Below are 24,022 nucleotides of genomic sequence, written 5' to 3'. Positions count from 1 at the left end.
TGTACTCACTTCTTTTAACTATGCCTTTTCTTTTTAATGTCTGAGATAAATTTTCTGGAATCTGTCATTACTATATGCTGAGCACAAGGTGCAAAGAAGTCACTCCTTCTGTAGAGAATAACCAAGTCAAGGACAGAGGGGTACATCATTATAATGAAATGCAAATTTCTCATTAAAAGGCAAATCCTTCATCTCAAAAGGTTGAACAGGATGCAACTTCTCTTGACTGGCGGGAATTTCCTATTAAAGCACTGAGAAAATATTCCAACTGAAGACTATTCTTTGGATCTGAACCGCTTTCATTTCAATGAATTGGAACATTTGAGTGTATTGTAAGCTCACGTCCTACAAAAATTTATTCTGAGATAATTAAACAATTGTCAGCAAATGGGTTGCCGTCCATGATGACCCTTCCTTTCTTTAATATATTTTCCCTATCAGGGCTGGTGAAATGTTTCATCAACATATGTAAGACTCTACAAAATGGGTTGCTATTTTTCTGCATTAGTTGCCTTTTAATGAATTTTCCTGATCTTATTTTCCTTATTCCTCTGCATTCTTACCACAGCTTCTTGTATGCTCACATTATTCACTCTCTGGACAAGTGTGGCCTTATATCAAGCTTCTAAATTTGTATACCAGTGAAGTATTCATCTCTAGCCTTTGCCTTAAGCAATTTCTTTCTTTGTAAGTATCTCCAACTTGACGTTTTCCAGGTACTTAAAACTCAAAATATTGGGCTCCATTCCTGTTCCCCTATTCCCACACAAACATAGTCTTTAGGTTGGTGAGTGCCCCTGTTGTACACCAGGCTCTTGAGCCACATTCTATGGTCCTCATTTCCTTCTTCCATTTTTCCTTCATTACTCACATGCAGTCAGTCACCCAGTTCTATCCATTGTACTCCTTAAATACCCTTTTATTGAAATACCATTTTCTCTTCTCTCCATTGCCCCTTGTTCATTTTAAGCATTCTTCATCTCTCACCTGAATATATATTGGAACCTACTCATCAATCACCCTGTTGTAAAATCCCAACGCACACACACATATGCACACGTGCATTTCAGACCAGTCTCCATATTGCTATCAGAGGGAACCTCTAACTTGTATCTCATCAGGTCCCTTCTTGTTTTAAAGATTTTTAATGGCAACTCTTCCAGATTCCTTCAGATGGTACACAAGACCCTTTTGATTTCTCTGTTGGGTTTATCCTTCTTTTCTGTTCTGGATGAGAAATAGCAAACATCATTGCTTAAACTGGTGTGGGAGGAAAACAAACACACAAACAAACAACAACCTGCTGCTGGAGGGAGTGGTGGGCCTCATTGCCTTCCACACCAAGAAGAATCCTTCATTATCCAAATTGGGTAGCTCAGTGCTGATTGTCATTCCTTTCCTTTAGACACTCGCTCAGTATTTCCTTGTAAATAGCTCCAATGTAGTCCAGACAGCTGCCAGCCCCAATTCTGAGGGAGTGTTGTTTTCGGTTTGTGTGTTATTATTGGGTTTTTTTTTTTTAACAGTGCATTGACATAGCAATATGCATTTGAAAAGTCTCCCCTAAATACCTGCTTATGTAACTGATTGCAGTGGCTTCAAATAGCCCTGATCTTTCAGTCAAAGCAGACACCCACTTACCAAGTTAATTGTGCTTCCACAAAGTACCTCTATGTAAATGAAGGATGTTAGGCTGTTTTCTTTACATAAGCTGTGTAAAAAAGAGAGCCTCTCACCTTATTCATAAAGAAGGCGTGATATAGAAGCCTCAAATTCTCTGACTACTTGCAAAATTATAGGGAATTAACCTGTGTTTTAGTAAGGTAGAGTGATGGTGAATGTTCTTTGGGACAAGGAACCAGCGGTTTGTATTTTTGTGCCTGGAAAATAGTTTCACTTGTAGCAGGTGCTCCAAAACACTAGTTTGTTGGGTGCGTTAAGTTAGAAGCCATGTCTATGTGGGCTTTATTTACATTTCTCATTCTGTCTGTGTTTTTTCCTTCTTTTCACTTTAATATAATCAAGTTATTTGAATAAAGATATCTGCTATCAGTGAGGAAGATGAGATGCATTGGGTTTATATTAATACTGTAATAGACACAGGGCTCTCGGCATTCTTGAATAAACGTCAGTGATGCCTGTGATATGTTAAAGAATATCGGAAAGAACGTGTAGGGTAGTATCTATAGAAAGCATGAAATGTTGTAGTGAAACAAACATATTAAAATCAAAGTTTGCTGCAAATTCTTTTGATGAAATTATATTCCTTTGGGAATCCAGTAGGGTGATAAGATACTGGGTCAGCAAACACAATATGAAACAATGTGAGTGTGGAATCACCTCATCTGCCTTTTGCATGCTGCCATTTTATGTATGAAATGTACATAAAGGTGATAAAATAGAGAGGCTATGACAGGCTCCTTCATGGTTTCACCAGGTGCTCTTAGTTACAGAAGAACAGTTCAGTGAGCGCCCCCCCCCCCCCCCAGCCGTATTGTAGAATCAGGAGGTTTGGTTCTTGCTTCCATCATCCCATCGTAGTCTTGGCTGCACAGAGTGCCACAAAGCTGCAGGGTCTCTTTCTACAATGGAATTTGTCACATCTAGAAGCCCACCTGTTTGGTGCCTGGAATAAAAGCAGATGGCAGTGCTGACATGCAGGCCTGACTAAATTCCTGAACCCAATGAACACTGGGATGCCCGCTGCGGAGGAGAGTAAATTTCATGAGCTCAGTTTCCCAGTGAATTTGCTCTGATATTGAATTGTTTTCCAAAATAGAAAAAGCCAATGTTTAGGGTCATATGGAGTATATTAAGGGGAAATCAAAGCAACCATTTTAGGTTTCCCCTAAAAGTACCAGATGCAGAGGTGCCTGGGTGGCTCAGTCGATTAAGACTCTTGATTTTGGCTCAGGTTGTGATCTCACGGTTTGTGGGATTGAGCCCTGTGTCGGGCTCCACACTGACAACATGGACCCTGCTTGGGATTCTCGCTCTCTCCCTCTCTCTCTGCCCCTCCCCTACTCATTCTCTCTCTCTCTCTCTCTCTCTCTCTCTCTCTCTCTCTGTCTCTCTCTCTCAAAATAAATAAACTTAAAAAAATACTAAAAAAATACAAGATGCAGTCTGTCTCCTGAATCTGCGTTAAGCTGGGACCAAGCTCTAAGCCATATAGAGAGTGGACCCTCAGGACTAGAACAGATACTTAGGAACTTTTGTTCCTCCTTTTAGTTAAATATACCCTAATTAGGGAGCCCTGGAAACTTCCTGTACTTGTAGTATAGGCTAAGGGTAGATGGGATGTTTTTGCTGCCAAGGGCCATGCTGTTTTTATTTCATTTTATTTTTTTTTTAATTTTTTTAACGTTTATTTATTTTTGAGACAGAGACAGAGCATGAACGGGGGAGGGTCAGAGAGAGAGGGAGACACAGAATTGGAAGCAGGCTCCAGGCTCTGAGCCATCAGCCCAGAGCCCGATGCGGGGCTCGAACTCAACGACCGTGAGATCGTGACCTGAGCTGAAGTCGGACGCTTAACCGACTGAGCCACCCAGGCGCCCCTGTTTTTATTTCATTTTAATATTACTGAATCACTCAACCGTCATTTTGTAGTTAGATAATAACTCTTGATAGAGCCTTTACAAAATAACAAATGGGGTGCCATCCCTCTTCAAATACCACCAAACTTATTTCTCATAATAATGCTTATGAGCTAGACAGCCCCCTTTCACAACTAACAAAAGAGGCTCAGAGAATCTAAGTAATTTTCCAAAACTCACAGTGATCTTAAGTAGCCAGATCAGCACTCAACCCCAAGTTCTCCAAACTGTAAAACCGAACTGCTAATGCCAGACACGTGGCGTGTGATACCTCCGGAATATGTTGTGGGTCTGAAGAATGGGGAAGAGATCTCAGTTCATTTCTTAACACCTTGTAAGGATAGGGTTCGAGGGGCGCGCCTGGGTGGCGCAATCGGTTAAGCGTCCAACTTCAGCCAGGTCACGATATCACGGTCTGTGAGTTCGAGCCCTGCGTCGGGCTCTGGGCTGATGGCTCAGAGCCTGGAGCCTGTTTCCGATTCTGTGTCTCCCTCTCTCTCTGCCCCTCCCCCGTTCATGCTCTGTCTCTCTCTGCCGCAAAAATAAATAAACGTTGAAAAAAAAAAAAAAGGATAGGGTTCGAGAGAATTCTCTATGCTGAAGTGTTGTGCTTTGGAAAGAAAGGTAGTGATTTGCTGAAGAAAAAATATATCGATTTTGCGAAATGGGGCTGCTGAAACTTGGCACTATTTGGAAAATTCAGCATAAATTGAAACCAACCTGAAGTAGGAGCACAATTTTGATGAGAAGCATTGTCTCCAAACTTCATGATATAGAGCTAGGAGATATTAGAACTGACACGGCCAAGAGGGATGTTTATGTGTGGCTGGAAGAAGCAGCAATCATGTTTATGTAGTGGAGGCAATCAAACTCCCAGAGGCTAGAATGTGGGTTGACCCCTTAAAATTGGCCTAATTTCGAATGGTAAATTTACAGTGATGATTACTTTCATTATAAAGAAACTGTCTGCCTTAGTATTTTCCCCTACTGCATAAAAACCCCTATTGCATAAAAAGTAACTCAATTGCCAAAACATTGTGGTATAATCCATCATATGCTTTTAGTCACTGTAATTGACTACCACCTAACTTATTAAGGTCACCATATGTCCCAAACCAAAAATAAGAATATGGTATCAAATAATGAATGTATTCATTGAAAAGCATCACATGAGTATAAAATGACACATGGGGGCACCTGGGTGGCTCAGTTGGTTAAGCTTCTGACTTCAGCTCAGGTCATGATCTCACGGCTTGTGAGTTCCAGCCCTGCACTGGACTCTGTGCTGACAGCTCTTAACCTGGAGCCTGCTTGGGATTCTGGGTCTTGCTCTCTCTCTGCCCCTCCCCCACTTGTGCTCTGTCTCTCTCTCTCAAAAATAAATAAACATTAAAAAAAATATTTAAATAAAAACACATATATTTGAATGTTGCATGACTTTGTCTGATTCAGATAATAAAATAACATGAAATTTTACCTTCCTTACTAAAGCTAAATTCTAGACAGTCATTATGCATAACTTAATGTGCTTCTGACTTATTTCCTCACTTAACTTACTTTAAGTGGGTTACTTCTTTCCTATATCAAGCAAGTATTAGTATGTAGATATTTTTATTTTTTAATATTAGCCTTAAGCAAAGACAACTAGAAAAGCAGTTCTTTTTCTTTCAAGCAACACAAGCAGAAAATTATTTCGAAGTCTTCAAAGATTTTTGGATAATCTTTTGCAAAAAGCACACACTTTGCTTTTGGATTAATTTTTTACTCAGGTATCTTAAAAATGTACCTCCTAAAGGCGTCCAGATGCTCCTTTGACGGATATCCAAGAATATAGAGTTTAAAACAAAGATCAGCCCATGCACTTGAGAAAAATATGTCACATCAACCCAGAAAATGTTAACGCCCTTGCAAAGGTGAGCCATTACACCCTCATCTCCTATGCTGAGAGAAGGAATATTTAACTCCCACATGGAGCTGTGAGATAGGAGAGTACTTACTTTCTTAGCTTTATCAAAAGGCTTTCAATTATTTTAATATCTTTGAGGTTGGATACCTTGGTAGTAGTAAAGAACAATTTCATGGATCTCATTAGAATGTGTATCACACATGATACTTTCAAAGCATGTCTGTCCTTTGGGGATTAAAAAGGAAAGGTAATTTAGTGAAGATAAAATGGACTTAAGCAAGCATTGTATTCTTTATCTAGCATTTTACTGACATAGTTCAATAATTATCCTTCACTGTGGCTTCTAGGTAGTTGTCTTTCAAATACAGGAAGGACAATGATGGGAGAGGGAGGGGGAGGAAAACTGAAAGAAAGGGTTCAGAGGGGAGGAGAGAGAGGGAAAAAAGCAGAAGAAGCAGGAGAAGTAGAAGAGAAAGGAAATGGAGCAAGGAAGAGGTGGGGAGGTTGTTCATATAAGACAATGAGAGATCAAGATCTGATTTATCTTCGGTAGACACCCAAGGGTGTTACTTTTGTTTTATCAAAGGACACAGCTAACCTCACCCACACAACTGCAAATAAAGGCTACTTTTTCCATTTCACATTCTTTCACAATATGTCAATTCCTCTACCTTTCCTTGAAATACGTGCCCCAAATTCATTTCCTTTAGCTTGAGAAATGTCTCACCTTCATTTTCTATCTTCTCTAAATCTGGAAGGCTAGTCAGAGCAATGGTAAAAGGCAACCTGTATGAATCATCAGTAGAGGCCCCTTTGAATGAAAATTTTATACAATCTTGGAAAACAAAGAAGAATAGAAATTAGAAGAAATTAGAAAAATGGAGTTCATAAATGGCAGTGCTATCTCCACATTGCATAAATCAACAGCATATTTCCTGGAAGTTTTGACCAACCTCATAGTCTAGACCTCTGTGGTTACAATGGTCTAGATATTTCAAGAAAGAAGGAAAGTTTCTGCTGAGAGTGATGTTTTATGTACAGCAAATCCTGTACATAATGGGTCAATTAATTTGGCTTCTGTTTTCAGATTAAAAAATGCATGGGAAGGAATGATACAAAGACAAAAATTAAAAAGAACCTCATGAGGGTCAGTTTGGAACTCAAGTTCAAAGGAAGAAAAGTGACATTAAGCCACCAAGGTTCTCATGATCTTTTCTTTGCCAAGAAAATACCACAGCACCAGTGCAAGGTCAGATCAGCTTGAGAGTTTGAGTGTTAGCTGTTGCAGGGAGTATGGCCGGAGGAGTCACAAAAGATGAGTCCTCAAACAAAGTGCAGTGAAGTGAAGGTCCTCATAGTCGAGTGGGAATGAGGCCCTGACTCCAGAATGAAGCTTCTTTTATTAGGATAATTGCTAAAGACTACATGCATAAAGTCAGCTAAGCAAGTGTGTTATTCAGTCTAATGGTTTAGCTTTTCAAGGTTGAATTTTGAGTTAATTGGTTTCTATAACACTAGGAAGGGTCAGGTGTGAAGGAGGATCCAGCCCTGGACAATGTTAATGGCTCTAGGCGTTCCTTATGAGCCGCGCGTTGTTCAGCTGTGTAAACACGTCCTAAGGCCTTGCACCTTCTCCAGCCCTTCCCTTTGGAAGTCTTCTCCTTTGATCCTTCTCTCTTGCATCTCCAACAGTTAGCACTATACCCTACCCTAGAAGCCAGGAATCTGTTGTTATTTAACTGTAACTTTAAGTAGACCACTGTTGTTCATTATATTTCAGTGGGCAAAACCACAGTCCTTCAGGGAGAAGAATGAACCATCATAACGTAAGTTGAGTTAGAAGCCACAAGACAGATTGCTTAAGACTTGAGCCCAAAAATAAAAGTGTCTTGCTTCTTGGCCCTCCCTCCTCTTCCACTGCTTGTCTAAGTGAAGTGTGATCAGAAATCAAACCTAATTTATCCTTCCCATTCCTAACTACCCTTTATACAGTTCCCTTAACATACTTATTTTTTATTATTTTTGTTGATGAGTCCATAGTTTTTCAAATATATAATAGCCCAACTAACCAAGAAAGCAGATGTGATCTATAATTTCATACCAAATAAGAGCCAATGTTTAAGTTTTGATGATTTCCTTTGAATATTTTTACATGCATATTTATTTTTACATGGTTGAGATCATGCTGTATGTATATAATTTTGCAGCCCTCAGCAGTTATCTGCATTCCTCAGCAATGTCTTCTGAGTTCCAATTTTCTCTGCTGCTTTATTTTCTCGCCATTTTATAGGCTTTGTTTCTATAACAAAAGTACAAACTCTTCCAAGGAAGAGGCTTTTTTCTTTCTGTGTATTTGTCCTTATCTTGTTTTCTATGCACACACTAGCAATTTGCCTTCCCAGACACTCAGTGCATATATTGTTTGAATTTGTGAGATTTCTGGGAACCATTAGAAGTAAATCACCGTTAGCAACTCCTGCACCTCTAGGAAGGAAGGTTTTCTCCAAGAAGTTCTAGCACTCAGGAAGACATGGTTCTTTGGGAAAAAAAAACCCAGGTGTGGGGAAAACTTATTTTCCAGAATAGTGTGAATTCCATAAAATTTTTTTAAAAAATAATGTTCGTACAATCAGGTAGGTCTTGGCTTAAATAAAGCTGTGAGGAAGGCAAGAAAACAATCCCATGCTCCCTTTCTAGTGTCTGTCTCCATCCCAAGGCACACCTAAGGCTGATTTTTCACACTGCTGTCAAAGAGAGCTTTTGAATAAAGCAAATCTCCATACTCACTCCCAGTACTCATTTCTGCATCGCCCTCCCCACCCCCACTGTAAATTCCAGTCATTCTCCAAGTCCCTGGAACACAACATGCATATTCTCCTTTTGAGGCCTTTGCATATGCCGTTCCCTCTGCCTGGAAGATCCTCCTTCCTCATGTCCACCCCATCTTCATCTGGGCAATTGTTACTCATGCTTCAGGGCTCAGCTAAGATGCACCCCTTTTCAGAAAGTCTTCTTAGTCCCTGCTAGGCTAGACAATTGCTTTTCAGTGCTTCCTTAATACCTATATATTTTTAAATGCCTTTCTGCTCATTTGTATCCCTCTGCCACTCCACCCCAAAGGCTTTCTGAAGAGAGGAACTGTCGCAGTTCACCATTCTAACCTCAACATCTGGCTGACACAGAGCAGGTGTTCACTGAATGTGTCTTCAATGAATGAATGACTCTACCCTTCTTGACTGTTTCCCTGCGTGTGTCATGTCCTTGAGCACACCAAGACTTCACCACACTGCTGCCCCAGGTAGTTACCTGCAATACCTCTGCCTTTGACCCTTCCTCTTTCCCATTTCTGTGAGGATCTTTGGGGCTCTACTCTGCCTCAGTAGGTTGTTAGTCTGTAGGTTGTTCATCTGATCTACTTTTCCACTCAGAGGTGCTAATGACTCAGATGTCATCCTCCTGATACAGCATGTGACTGTAAACTAGAGTGTTTGGGGGAGAGTTTCCCCCAAAAGAAAGGCAAGAGTAGGACTTTCAATCCTTCTCCTGAAGGGGGCATTGCACTTGAGGCCTTTGTGCATTCCACAAACATTCCCCTGTGAATGATGGCCAGCTTCCTTTATGGAGAATTGCATCAAAGCTAAATGTCCTTTGATAGGGAACACTTGCCCATGAGTGGTTATGCTGATGCCTTTGTGAGAGACTCACTGAAAATAGTCCTATTGCTTTCAATTGAAATTTTTGGGATAGGGTCACTAAGATGAATTACAGAAAAAACAAAAAGTTCTTTGCTATATGCCTCACATTTAATGTACATGTTAACTCTACTTCCATACTTTTAAAATAAATTTGTGTACAGATTTTGCATCAGTAAAGGAGAAATGAAATGTATTTATCCAATTTTGTGATAAGTAAATAAATAACTGAAGACAGGGTACTCATGACATGGAGAGCTGAAGAGAAAATGAATTTTACTGAATAAGAAATCAATTCATCTAGGCTACTGAGAGATGATTTGCATCTAGGTAAAATCGGGCAAACTCTTGATCTTTTTCCACTGGAGAAGCATTCTCTCTGGAAATTACTCCAAGAGAGAAAAGCTACTGGGTCCAGATTTTAAAGAAGATAAAAAGCTTCTTGTTTCTATGGAAATGAACATGGGTCATCTTGTGTTTCTTCTTCCTTATTTCTTTTTCCCTTAGGGTAGATTTTTCTAGCCTACTTCGGAGTGTCTAATGACTTCACCAGAGATGAATCATTAAATACAGAGCGAATGAAACCTTTAGAAATAATATAAGCCAAGCCTTTTATTTTTGAGATGGAGTTGCTATCCCGAGAAGTCATGCCCTGTCACCTTGCCGTATAGTAGCAGAACTGGAACTTGGAGTCAGATACTTGGATTCTGGGCCCTGTCTTCTCTCATCACATTACAGATATTTGCTGGGAAATGTAGAATAATATTAGATGTCTCAGTGAATAAACAGCATCATTCAAACATTTAATGTATGACATATTAATAAGAATAATACCCAACACTTTCTGAGCACTATTCTAAATGCTTTATATGCATTAGCACACTTGATCCTCACAATGCCTTATGATTCTTATTTTTTTTAAATGTTTATTCAGTTTTGAGAGACAGAGAAAGAGTGTGAGCAGGGGAGGGGCAGAGAGCGAGGGGAGACACAGAATCCGAAGCAGGCTCCAGGCTCTGAGCTATCAGCACAGAGCCCGATGTGGGGCTCGAACCCATGAACCATGAGATCATGACCTGAGCTGAAGTCGGCCACCCAATGGACTGAGCCACACAGATACCCCAATGATTCTTACTTTAACCAGTAACAAAACTGACATCCAGACAGCTCCACACCTTGTCCATGTTGACACTGGTTCTCTAAGCGAGACGGTTGGATTCTCGAGTCTGTACATAACTGCTGTATTATACTTCCTTTCATTCAAATGTATTCTTAAACTATTCAAACATAGGTGCAGCTGTGTCAGGAACATGCCTGATGGAGTCAGAAAGAAGAATAAGTGATTGGCTGTGCCACAGCCTGTGTCCTCTTTGGTGAGTTGAGGCTACTCCAGCAAAGCACTTTCTCATAAAATGACCTAGGATAATGCAAAGAAAGTTCTTAAGTCATAAAACTGAGTCTGCCTCGTGTGTTAAAAAGTGATATGCTAGAGTGTATTCTTAAACGTCTATTCCGGTAGGCTAAAGTTCATATTTCATTTCAACAATACAAACCTTATTTTTTTAACTTTGCTATTTGAAAAAAAAAATACACACGTGCACTACCCTAGCTTAGTAATATGACATAAGAAATTTAATTCGTTCTTTATTAGGGCATTTCAATGTTTTAAAGTCATTTTCAAAATAAGTTTTGATTCCTTTTTCTTTATTTTTTTTTACTTTATTTTATTGTTGTTTATTTAAATCCAAGTTAGTTAACATATAGTGTAGTAATGGTTTCAGGAGTAGCATTTTGATTCTTTTTTCTTTAAATACCTTATAGGAACCTTGTTTCTCATTATTTGCTTGTTTCTACTCAATATGAAACTCTGGTGAGGAAATCCAAGATAGCTGAGGATTTCATTTAATGGCAGTTTATTCTACAATATTTGATATTGAGAATAAAACAAAGAGACATAAGTTCAGAAATAAATAGGAGGGAAATCTTATTTAAACAAACAAGCAAACAAAACAACAACAAACCTTACCATTTTGTTAGAATACCACTGCCTTGTTGAACATCTGACTCTTGGTTTCGGCTCAGGTCATGATCCTAGGGTCATGGGATTGAGACCCGTGTTCGGCTCTGCACTGAGTAGGAAGCCTGCTTGAGTTTCTCTCTCTCCTTCTGCCCCTCCCCTGCTCTCTAAAATTAAAAATTAAAAACGGGGGCGCCTGGGTGGCTCAGCCGGTTAAGCGTCCGACTTCGGCTCAGGTCATCATCTCGCAGTCCGTGGGTTCGAGCCCCGCGTCGGGCTCTGTGCTGACAGCTCAGAGCCTGGAGCCTGTTTCAGATTCTGTGTCTCCCTCTTTCTCTGACCTCCCCTGTTCATGCTCTTTCTCTCTCTCTGTCTCAAAAATAAATAAACATTAAAAAATTTTTTTTAATTAAAATTAAAAAAGAAGAAATATCACTGTCTTCTATACATGGGAAGATTTTCTTTTCAGCAATACAAGACAACTGATCATCTAAAAGTTTCCAATATCCTTGCAGTGTCTACCTCATCAAAAATCAGTGAAATCTGAAATGCAATTGTCTTGGACAGAGGTCTGCAGCTAAATTATCTTGCAATCCCAGAAAGTATCTTGATGTCAACCTAGCACATACATTGAGCAGATATGACACTTACTCCCCTATAATTTCAAAGCATCACTGACTAATTTTTTTTCTCTGCCCAATAGTTTGTGACATTAATGTCTCTTTCCTCTCCTATCTCTTGAAGAATTTATTCTTTGATCTTGTCTCTGAGAGTCTTAATTGCCTTTTCCACTGTAGAGCTTTGGATTGGGTGGTAATTTTTAAAAGCTACTCAGTAGTTACTGTAAACTGAGTAAGACCTAAAGAATTCAAGATATTTTTTGTCTTCTTCTGACATTACTGCTCCTGGAGAGAGAATATGATGAGATGCTTTGTGGCTGTGAGGTAGCATCATGACCTGTAAATGCACTGATTAACCTTGGAACAACTTACCTACCACAGACTGCCTGGGCTGACTTTTTTTTTTTTTTTCATGCTGCATCAAGAACCTGAAATACTGCAGGGACTTCCTAATGGAACTCTTTCCTTTAAAGTCACCCTTACTGCCTAAATCATCTCCCATGGTACAATGAGAAAGCACTCCAAGAAGTAAAGTGTGCAGTTCCCTGCTTAAAACTCCCAGTGGTTTCTTACTGCAGAACAGTTAACTCCGGCTCCCTAATAAGGCTTTCCTGGCTCTTAAATTTAAAAGACCTTGCTTTGCTCTCTACCCTCAGACCTCATCTTTTCCTTCAGTTCCTTGAACACTTTGGCTGTCCTTTGCCCCCAGACCTGCATGCAAATCCTTTTTTCAAGTACTCACTAAGTCCCCCTGCCACTAGACTATGTTCGGTGTGCAATGAAAATAGAGGAGGAAACATATTTTAGGGAAATGTTACAGTAGAGTAAAGGGACTGGAAAAAAAGGTAAAATTTATGGGGTTTTTTTTCCTGTACCAGCCTCCAATTTCTATATACACCTTTCTTCATCCGAGACCCTATTGTCCTCAGACACTTTGAGCTGTCTCTTGCTTTTCCTGTTAATAAAATAGTGTCTACAACAATAATGCATGGGGGCACCTGGGTGGCTCAGTCAGTTGAGCATCTGACTTCAGCTCAGGTCACGATCTCATGGTTTGTGAGTTCGAGCCCCACATCAGGCTCTGCGCTGACAGCTCAGAGCCCGGAACCTCCTTCGGATTCTGTGTCTCCTTCTCTCTCTGCCCCTCCCCTACTCGTGATCTGTCTCTCTTCTTCTCTCAAAGATAAAAACAAACATTTAAAAAAATAACGTATGATTAGTTATATATACCTCAGGGTGAACTGAGTTAAATATTATGGGATGTTCATTATATACCAGGCTGTGTTCTAAACCCCGGGAAATTGTCAGTGAGCAAGATAAGAAAGGTGTCAGCTCTCAGCGAACACACATGCTAGTTGAAGGAACATTTGAATGGTTCAATAAGATCACTTCAGACAGAAATCCTTTGTAGGGAGAAGACAAAATAGGAGCATATCATAAAGTGAGGGCTGGGAAGGAAGTGTCTAGTTTAGAGCATGCGGTTCAAATGTTCTCTTTAAAGGTAAGACCTAAAAAAAAAAAAATTAAAAAAAAAAAAAAAAGGGGCGCCTGGGTGGCGCAGTCGGTTAAGCGTCCGACTTCAGCCAGGTCACGATCTCGCGGTCCGTGAGTTCGAGCCCCGCGTCAGGCTCTGGGCTGATGGCTCAGAGCCTGGAGCCTGTTTCCGATTCTGTGTCTCCCTCTCTCTCTGCCCCTCCCCCGTTCATGCTCTGTCTCTCTCTGTCCCCCAAAAAATAAATAAACGTTGAAAAAAAAATTTTATAAATAAAGGTAAGACCTCCTTGAAGAAGTAGCCCTGGCCATAGAAGAGTAGAGGAAGGCATTCCAGGCAGAGGGCATGGCAGGTGCAAAGGCCATGTGGTGAAAGCTGGTGTGTTGAAGGAATAGGAAGCAAGACAGGAAAGCTGGAATAGAATTCATGGGGAGAAGACTGGTGGGGGACAAGGTCTGAGGCTCAGCCCGCGGTGGGACATGCAGAGCCTTGCAGACCTGGTAAGGAATTCTCATTTCTTCCCAGTGCAAGTGGAAGCAAGTAGAAGGTTATAAGTGCATAAGTGGTGTCATCTCATTTAGAGTTGTGCACGTGGGCTCTGGCTTCGATGTACAGAAACGGACGAGCAGAAGTGGGCACAAGAAGAGCAGAAGCGAACACAAGGATGTGGAGTTAGGAACTTCAGTTCATCTCCTGTTAGTGATGTCTGTTCAATTCAGTGAAACACTGAAACAGGAGAGCATTGAAAGTGATGTGTTACCATTTTGTCGTGTTTTTAAGGTTTATCTTCGGGCCTACAAATGTGATTTCTGTACTTAAAGGAATTTTAGAATTTGCGTAAGAGGTTTTGTTGGAAAAGGAGGAAGTTGAATCAACATGCATGTAAGCGATTAAGCATCGGACTTTGGCTCAGGTCACGATCTCGCAGTCCTTGAGTTCAAGCCCCGCGTTGGGCTCTGTGCTGACAGCTCAGAGCCTGGAGCCTGCTTCAGATTCTGGGTCTCCCTCTCTCTCTGCCCCTCCCCCACTCACGCTTTATCTCTCTCTCTCTCAAAAATAAGTAAACATTAAAAAAAAAGAACAGGGGCGCCTGGGTGGCGCAGTCGGTTACGCGTCGGACTTCAGCTAGGTCACGATCTCGCGGTCAGTGAGTTCGAGCCCCGCGTCAGGCTCTGGGCTGATGGCTCGGAGCCTGGAGCCTGTTTCCGATTCTGTGTCTCCCTCTCTCTCTGCCCCTCCCCTGTTCACGCTCTGTCTCTCTCTGTCCCAAAAATAAATAAACGTTGAAAAAAAAATTTTTTTTAAATAAAATAAAATAAAAATAAAAATAAAAATAAAAATAAATAACAGTTAGTGGGGACTAGGAACCAAAGTGGCCTCCCTGAAGTCAGCCCCACAGGATTCTAGAAAGTTCTGGATTTGGAATCAGAAGAATTGCATTGGAACCCTGGGTTCATCACTTTGACTAACAGGTCTGCCTTCTCTGAGCCTCTACATTTGCTCACCTGTTAAACACAAATGTCCTACCTGGTGAATGGTAAGATTTTGTTATGCCATAAAAATAATTAATTCATGGCTTTATTATAATGATATCATTTCTGGCCTTCACATCTGACTTTATAGGTAGTATTTTCATAGGAAAATAGAGCTGAAAATTATCTTCAACATTATGTAAACATTTACTCCTATATTCATATCTGCCCATTTAGAGATGAGAAAATGGAAACCTACAAGGGGAAATGAACCAGCCAAGGGTTTCTTAGCCAGTTAGCCTGAGACCTGTGCTGCAGGCCAGGTCACAGGACTTCTGATTAGGCGTTCTTGCCACTAACCCCCCCTGACTGCTTACAGGTCCAGGGAAGTTCTGCCCAGAGGATAATTACAATACATGTTTTATTCATTCTCTATTTCTCCTACCAATGAACTGTTAAAGTTGGGAAACTGACAAACTCTTCTACCATCCCTTACAAAACAGTAGAATTTTGCCTTACAAAAATATGCTCAGTATAGTTCTGAGAAATATTGGGATGATTTCTCAAGATCATATAGGATGACTGGGCCAATGGCTTGTACAAACTGTGGACCTTTCAGCACAGCTTTCTGTTCAAGGACGTCTAAAGACCTTGTTTATTTTGTTCTGGTGCATGGACTAGAACAAATTAAGAGAGAGAAATCCATTCTATTAGTTACATCCATTTAAATATAATGGGATGAAAGCGTATCTCTTATGAGGTAATTTTTGTAAGAAATGGCAATTAGACAACTTCAAAAGGGGGGTGAGCAGTTAGCCAAACTCAATAAAGATCAGTTGTTTAAAAATCTGTAGACTTTTGACTTTTGTCCAGGCGCATTATCAGTGCCCTCTTTGATCCACTATAATCTCCAAATGAGGCCTGAGGGACGCATAAATCTTTGTTCCGCTGTTAAAGATCCCCGAGAAATCTTTTTGATGACAAGAATGAGTAAAGACAGATGGAACTGCACATTCTTAAGTGAATAAATATAGCTTTTAAAATACTTTCTCTTTCAAATAATCAAAAGCACATGTCAACATCACAGGCAGGATTTCAAAGAAGCAGAAACCAGGGTGGAGCTAAAAATTATACCAAGCTTAAACCAAAAATAAACAAGCCTAATTGAGAGCAAGAGTGGAAATTCTTTAAAGAGTGGAAACCATATTCCAGTCTCTCAGTGCTGGGACAAGATGCCCACTCCTTCTTTGAAGCTTTCCTACTGTTTCACTTGCAGCTCATCGGAGAAGCCCACAAGGTTTCAAAAAGAGAGAGTGGGGAAACTCCAGCTGGAATTTCAGGTTTTTCATATAGATATATATATATATATATATAGATATATATATATATATAGATATATACACACACATATATGAAAAAAGATGGAAAGTTTACAAAGATACAAAGATGCCTTGGAAAGGGGAGATTTTCCAAGCAAAGGAAGGAAAAAAAACCTCAAATCCAATTCTTATTTAGAAATAAATTGTTCATGTAGAGTTGGTCAGGTTGTATTAAGTAGAAAAATTGCTTTTACTTAACGTATAGGGACAAATGGGTATGTGAAATGACTATGAAATTTCCTCCTCACAAATCTTAATGATACCGCTAACAACATTTGTACTTGCTGTAAATTTCTCAAACTTTTTTGTGCCTGCAACACACTTTCAAGTACGACAGTTACTTTAGTGCATGTTAAAAATACAAATAGGAACAAGTACCTCAGATATAGAGTCTGACTAAATGAGTCCATAATAACTGGCTACAGGTGTCTACTTGAGGGTAGAGTGCGTTGCAATTCTGTGATAACAACCACGGTTAGCAGACTGTTTGGGTTTGTTGCCCTTCTTCACTACCTTTCTAGAAAGAATTGTTTCCTGCTCTGCTTCTATGCTTTTATATCCTTGTGAGATAAATATCTTGCTTGACGTAGCAAATGCAGATTCTCCTCATGGCACTAAGTACCTTCGTGCCTGCATTTCACGTGGTACCTGCAGCACATTTTCAATGCTATGTTCCGCCTTGCGACCTGCTATTGGGCTCAGTATTGCATCTGACCACCATTGCCACTGAAGTAAATGACAGTTGTGGCAAAAAGAAAATATCCAAATTGATTTAAATTTGGTGATGGCCATCAGGGATTTCTTTCTGAATGTTAAGGCACACTGGTTGATAATTACTGCTCTGAATTAAACAACTGCATATCTGGGGTGCATTGTAGCTCAGTGGGTTAAGCATCTGACTCTTGATCTTGCCTCAGGTCTTGATCTCATGGTTCATGAGTTTGAGCCCCGTATCAGGCTCCACACAGACAGTGCTGAGCTTGCTTGGGATCCTCTCTATCTCCCTCTTTCTCTGCCCCCATCTCAAAACAAATAAATAAACTTAAAATAATAAGTAAATAAACAACTCAGTATCTACCTTACTTGTACCTTAAAGAGGAGTGATCACTTCTCTCATAAATATCCTAGTCCTATGACCTTGTCTGCTCTACTTCATGCGAAATTCTAAAATCACAATGACTTTTGACAAGCCCACCTGAAATCTTATCAGTTTCATCGGGGGGGGGGGGTGGTTATCCACTGTGTTCTATGGGGAAAAGGTCAACCTATGACTGAGGCAGGTGTTTGGAGGGAACATCATGATGAGTGAGCAGGCGCTCACCTCATATTTAGAAAACATTTCAACACTCTTGTGTTAATTGTAAAAACAAAACAAATAGTATCTTCTATCTGGTGTGCAGTCCACCGTTGCACCCCCAGAGCCCCCAGAGTATAGATGTTTGTAATGTTCATGTGTGTTTGTGTGTGTTGGTGTAGGTGTGTGTGTTAACCCTGAAAAGCTTAGTGTATATTTACTAAATGGATTATTCTTCCAATTTTTGAAATGTTAACTCATGCCATGCTTCATGAAACTGAAGCTGAAAACTTTTGGCTGAAACTGAATCGTAAGACTTGATCCTGCATAAAGGAGTTGTAATAGACTGCTACAGACAGAAATGATGGGAACGGGGGTAGGGACGGGATGGATCATTTCCCTATGCATGTGGCGAGTCTTGCATAGCTTCATAATTCTCTTTGCATCTTTCTAATCCTGATCATCTTGCATGGGATCCCATGACACTCCAAAAGGTTAAATATAAAATCCTCACGTGCCACTCTACCCACATCAGCTCCACGATTGCAAGAGCCATCCTCTGCCTTCATTGTGTTCCTTCACTTAGAGTAACAATCTGTTGTCTGGAATGTGCATCTCTCTGGTAACTGTAGTCTCTCCTTTTTCTGTTTTCAAGGATGGGAGGAACAGTTTTATTGGACACCAACTGGGCGGGGTAGTGGAAGTGCCAAACAGCAAGGACCAGCGGGTCAAGTCAGCCAGAGCCATTCAAATCACCTACTACCTCCAGACCTATGGTTCTGCCACCCAAGACCTCATAGGGGAGAAGTGGGAGAATGAGTTCTGTAAGCTTATGAGGAAGCTCCAGGAGGAGCACCAGGACTTCCAGCTCTACTCTTTAGCATCCTTTAGCCTCTGGAGAGACTTTCATAAGACCAGCATCCTGGCCAGGAGCAAGGTCCTGGTGAGCCTTGTGCTGATCCTGACCACAGCCACCCTCTCCAGCTCCATGAAGGACTGTTTGCGCAGCAAGCCCTTCCTGGGCCTCCTGGGGGTGCTCACGGTGTGCCTCTCCATCATCACGGCAGCAGGGATCTTCTTCATCACCGATGGAAAGTACAACTCCACCCTGCTTGGAATCCCATTCTTCGCCATGGGTAACTATCCATCCTTGTGGTAATCGGATTCTTACCGATATGGGGCAAGGTAGTATATTTCTTGAGTTCTCAGGCAGAAATCCGTTTTAATTTTGCACTGATGCGTCTGTGTGATTATGTAAAATCTTACTTGGGGTGGTGTCCGTTTCACCTTACTGGGCCTTTTGGAAATTTTAGGCTGACCAAGTTATCTTCCCGTTTTTGTTGGGGAATTGAGTGCTGTCAGGTATTTTTAAATTATACAATATTGGAATTCTCTACTCTGCTTCTTCAAAAATGATAGGCCAGGGATAATGGAGTACGGAGCTAAGGAAACCCAACACAAACTCTGAACACAAAAGTCTGAACAAACTTTTGTGGCTCGTATTCATGGGCATCTTCAAGTTGATGATGGTGAAGAATGAATAGCGTAGGGTGAAAATTCAAAGAACTACTGACATGTTCTAATCTGAAAAACTCCTTCATTAATCTTGGCTTATTAATTCATTTCAAAAATTTTCCAGAAATTATACTCATTTACTTACCTCCATATTAGCTAAACCTTCCTGCTGCTGCTTAAAGGTGTCTCCCCCAATTTCTTACATCTCTGGTAAAAATAATTAATGAGCATCTTCACTCAAGATTATTCCTTCTTATAACTTTTCTCCTAGGCATACATAAATGTCTAGAAAATGCTTTATGAGTGTGTGTGTGGGATGTGTGTGTGTGTGTGTGTGTGTGTGTGTGTTCTCACAAAAAAGAAGATCAAGTCTGGGAAGAAATGTGAGTGATGGCTCAGCAACGAGACTGATGGAGTGCATCAGAAAAGCCATGATAATGGTGATATCTGTGGTACTACAAAAGAGTTCTGTCAGATATGATATAATTCCCCACATTCAGTGATTTGGAGGTTGAGCTGTAATAATGGCCTCTACGAGGTGAACTGACATGAACAGGAGAGTCTTGAGCTGTAAAGTAAATGTTAAAATCAGCTATGAATTACAATTTTATTACTAAGTGAAAAACCCCACAGGTGTGTGGCCAAAAAGTCTTCCAGGTAATCCAGACCCTTTTTGTTTTCACTTTAACAAACATTTTTGAGAATACCGCAAAACAGATTTATAGTATAGGTACTGGGGTCAAACTTCTTTATCTGGAAACCCAAGTTCGTTGTGACCCCTAGTAAGTCAGTTCATCTCAGTAAGCCTCAGGTTACTCTTATATAAAATAAGGGTAATAATCGTATCACTTTCAAATAATTGTTGTTTGAATGGAGTAGAATACACCTAAAACTTAGAACATACAGCAAATGCTTTGTAAATCTTATCAAGCTTTAAGTGAGCTGGATTCAATGATCAATAGGAAACAGCCCTTAGATTCAAGAAATTGAAAGTCATCCTGGATTTTGCATATCGTCTTTAAATGCATGTTCATCTTGTTAACAAAAGTTTTTTTTTTCTTTTTCCCAAAGAACTATATTAAAATTTGTTTGTACCAGTGATAAAGGATGAGCCTGGATTTGAACCATTTAATACTTGTTTTTTGAGCTCAGTCTCTTGACTTGAAATAACAATATAAAATTCATAAGGAACATTCAGCATGATTCACAAATGCAGCATGGCTCATTCAAAATGACAAATTAGATACCTAAAACTGTGGCAATCTAAGTAGGTAATGGAAAGATTTATCAGGAAAATTATATGTTATATAGAATTCTATATTCAATACAAATAAGGAGAAAAATTGTCTCCAGTGGTGTTGAATTGTAGTATCAATTCTACAAAATCAAAGTGGTGTTTTCATTCCTTAAGGAAATAATAACATGTAAAGCCATAGCACTGAAGCAAATGCCCAGACCCTGAAACACATACTTTTCACACTTTTTTTTCCTCTCTCAGTGTTCTTTAAGATCATAACTCAACTCTGGACAGTGTAGATGCAGACTCTAAGAAGCCTGGTGAATGGTTACTCATCAGGATACATAGAATTCAATCCTTAAAATGTTCTGAAGTAAACTTTTTTGGTATGTTCTGAAAACATAACTACAATAAACCTACCAATAAATACTTATTTCAGATATCTTTTCCATCAAGAGGGAGTTTGTTGGTTGTGCTTTGTTCTGTTTGTAAAATGATCCATAATGATAAAGATACCAAAATCAAGAACTAGCAAAATGAAAGGAATATCCTACAGGGCTAGGAAATATGGGCTTTCATTCTAATTTTTCCACTAACTTTGTATGTTTTATTTAACTTTGTCCCAGTTCTTCATATATTAAATGAAGGGTTTGGGCTTTTCAATCTCAAATTTTGAAGGTCCTACAATATTATTCATTTCATTTTCTTTCTTTTTTAAAGTTATTTATTTATATTGAGAGAGAGAGAGAGAGAGAGGGAGAGAGCAAGGGAAGGACAGAGAAAGGGAGAGAGAGAATCCCAAGCAGACTCTGCACTGTCAGCACAGAGCCCAATGTGGGGCTCAAACTACCAACTGCAAGATCATGACCTGAGTCGAAATCAAGAGTCAGACACTCAACAGACTGAGCCACCCAGGCACCCCTATTTATTTCATTTTCTATTGAAGGTAGATCATTCCTTTAACCATTCCTTTCTAATGTCATGTAAGGTATGCGTTATCTTCCAACCTCTAATCTCCATTCTCCTTTGTTGACTTCTAGTGTGTGTGTGTGTGCGTGTGTGCGTGTGTGTGTGTGTGTACATATGAAAGAGAGAGAGAGAGAGAGAAAGGCTTTAGATAGAAAAACCACAACCTTGCATTCAGAGCACAACTCCATGAAGGTGATGAGGTGGAATGTGCTATTGAGCATCAGTAAGTTCAGTTTGGCAGATCTATATCTTCTAGGGGTACACGTGGCATTGGTTGAAAATAGTCCTTTGATTGATCACATTGTATATGGTATCCAAACTGCATACTATGAAGTTAGTTGGGTGTAAGGCAAAGAAGCCCAACTCTTCTGGCAAACTTTTATTTCTAATCCTATCTTCCCACAAGGATTTATCTGAGGTAGTGAATATTCACTCCACTGTGCCTCAAGATTCAAACCTTTTGTGTTCATTAGAACTTATCCCTGAAGCTGAATATGTCACTTATGATGTTCTGCTCTTCAGCTACCTTGTTTTTGACCACGTGTCTTCCTTCTAGACTGCTCCTGCCTTGTTCTTTTTTCTGATCATTCATCCACTTAATATCCCTGGTGCCATTTAAGAGGCACATGTACTGTACTTTTATATCCTGCCATTTTTTTTTTGACAAAGAGAGTACGAGCAAGGGAGAGGGGCAGAGAGGAGAGAGAGAGAGAGAGAGAGGAAGAGAGAGAGAGAGAGAGAGAGAGAGAGAAAATCTTAAGCAGGATCCGTGTTCTACATGGAGCCCAACAGGGGGCTCAGTCCCATGACCCTGAGATCATGACTTGAGTCAAAATCAAGAGTCAGTCGCTCAACTGACTGAGCCAGAGCCACCCAAGCACCCCCATCCTGCATTTTTTAAACCTGTACCAATTTTTATATTTTGTCTGTAAGTAAATTCGTGTCTCTCAAATTGTATGTTCCAGATTTAGGTTTATAAAAGATGATCATAGGCATATATATGACCTCTGGAATGACCTATTATGACTAAAATGACCCTATTTAACTCCAGCTTAACATTTTTTCTCTATGCAAACATAAAGCAATAAGAATGTCACTAATTTAATTTATAACTCATTGTCAGCCTTTTTTTTTTTTTTTTTTTTTTTTACTTCATTTGCTTTGTGTGAATGTGTTTCCTCTTTCTGGAAGGAGAAATATGGGCTAATATTGCATACAGGTACCAACCTGGCTCCTTGCTGATCTTCTGTGGATAATTGCCAAAGACATTAGTAGCCTTGCTTCACTGTTATTTTTGCGATCTATCCTGAATTCGTTTTATACGCCAGGAGTCTTACTTTAGTCATTTGTGATTTTGACAAGAGCTGCTTTGTGGCAGTACTGAGACTAATTTAAAGTTCAATAGAGCTTAAAAAATAGGTAGCGAAGATAGTGAGTAAAGATGATGGACACATGTACCTGACTTGTTTTGTTCAGGGGAAGCCAGCATTTCCATCTACAAGACTTCATTCATCATCTAAAACTCCATGCTCAAAATTCCATGTTCATGAGCTCCATGTTCATTTGTTTATTAATGGATTCAAATATCTATTGAGCACCTACTATGTTCCAGGTATTTTTGGATTCTAGAGTAAAAGGCACTGAACAGAACTGATCAAGTTATTGCCCACATGGATCTTACATTGTTGGCCTGCAAAGGGGAGACATCTGACAATAAACAAATAAGATAAGTGCTATAAAGTGCAAAAATAAAGCAGGATAAGGGATAAAGAGCATAAGTGGTAAGAGAAAAGACTTTCTAAAAAAACAAAAAGAAAGAAATTGAAGTAGAGAGCTAAATGAAGTAAAGAAGTATCCATGTGGCAACCTGAGAAGAGCGTCTCTGACAAAGCCAATTATAAATGCAGTCTTTTAGATGGACTTCTCTTGGTAAAGTTGAGGAACAGCAAGAAAGGGAGTGTGGCTGGAGCAGAGTGGACAACTGTCTGAGTATTATGAGATGGAGTTAGGAAAATTGTGAAGAGCCAGATCATGTAGGGCACTGAGAATACTTTAGATGGAAAGCTATCTGAAGCATTTGAGACATTAGAGTATGACCTGACTTACGTTCTAAAGGCATCTTTGGCTACAGTGTGAAAATTAGTCTGCAGTGGATCGAGAATGGTTATAGGGAGACTGTGTAAGAGGTTATCACAAAAATTTATGGGATATAATGGTGGTGACTTGAAATACCATGAGAACAGGGACAGTGGTAAAAAGGGATTCGACTCAGGATGTATATTTGAAAATAGAATTGACAAGATTTGCTGCAGGATTGGATGTGGTATGTAAGAAAAAGAAGAGTCAAGGATGACCCCAATCTTTGAGGACTGAATAATTAATAGAAAGCATTTACTATTTATTGTCATAAGGAGATTATGGAAGGAATCAGTGGTAGAGGAAAACTTTAGGGATTTACTCTTCTATCTGGTAAGTTAGATATACCTATGAAGCATCCAAGTGGGAAAAATGTGGGCTAAGGCAGTATGTAGATCAGGTTCAGAAGTAAAATCAGTAAGTTGGAGCTGGAAATATAAATTTTGGACTTATCATGGCATAGCTGATAATAAAAGCCATGAGATCTGACAAGATCAACTGGAAAGATAAATATAGATAGAAAATAGAAGTCTAAGATCTGAGCCCTGAAGCTTTCCAATGCTCAGAGATTGGGAAAATGAAGATGATGTAGAAAAATGACATTAAGAAGGATCAGGCAGTGAGATGGCAGGAGAATCAAAAAATAGTGTCCCAGCAGCCAAGTAAAGAAGGTGTTTCCTGAAAAAGCTAGACA

The 24,022-nt window shown here is 39.8% G+C and overlaps 1 protein-coding gene across 3 annotated transcripts in view; it reads left to right on the top strand.

The window, feature by feature from the left end:
- Positions 1-24,022, top strand: part of PTCHD4 (patched domain containing 4) — a 185,730-nt gene that overhangs the window by 42,107 nt on the left and 119,601 nt on the right. For all 3 annotated transcript variants that reach the window (XM_040473725.1, XM_040473726.1, XM_040473723.1), the window contains one exon: positions 18,127-18,607. In XM_040473725.1, coding sequence (XP_040329659.1) covers positions 18,127-18,607 — 481 coding nt within the window. The remainder of the gene's footprint in view (positions 1-18,126; positions 18,608-24,022) is intronic.

This window comes from Herpailurus yagouaroundi, unplaced genomic scaffold, assembly GCF_014898765.1.
Source record: "Herpailurus yagouaroundi ecotype Mexico unplaced genomic scaffold, PumYag 139, whole genome shotgun sequence".
Lineage (NCBI taxonomy): Eukaryota > Metazoa > Chordata > Mammalia > Carnivora > Felidae > Herpailurus > Herpailurus yagouaroundi.
This window is presented reverse-complemented; position numbering and strand designations above follow the sequence as displayed.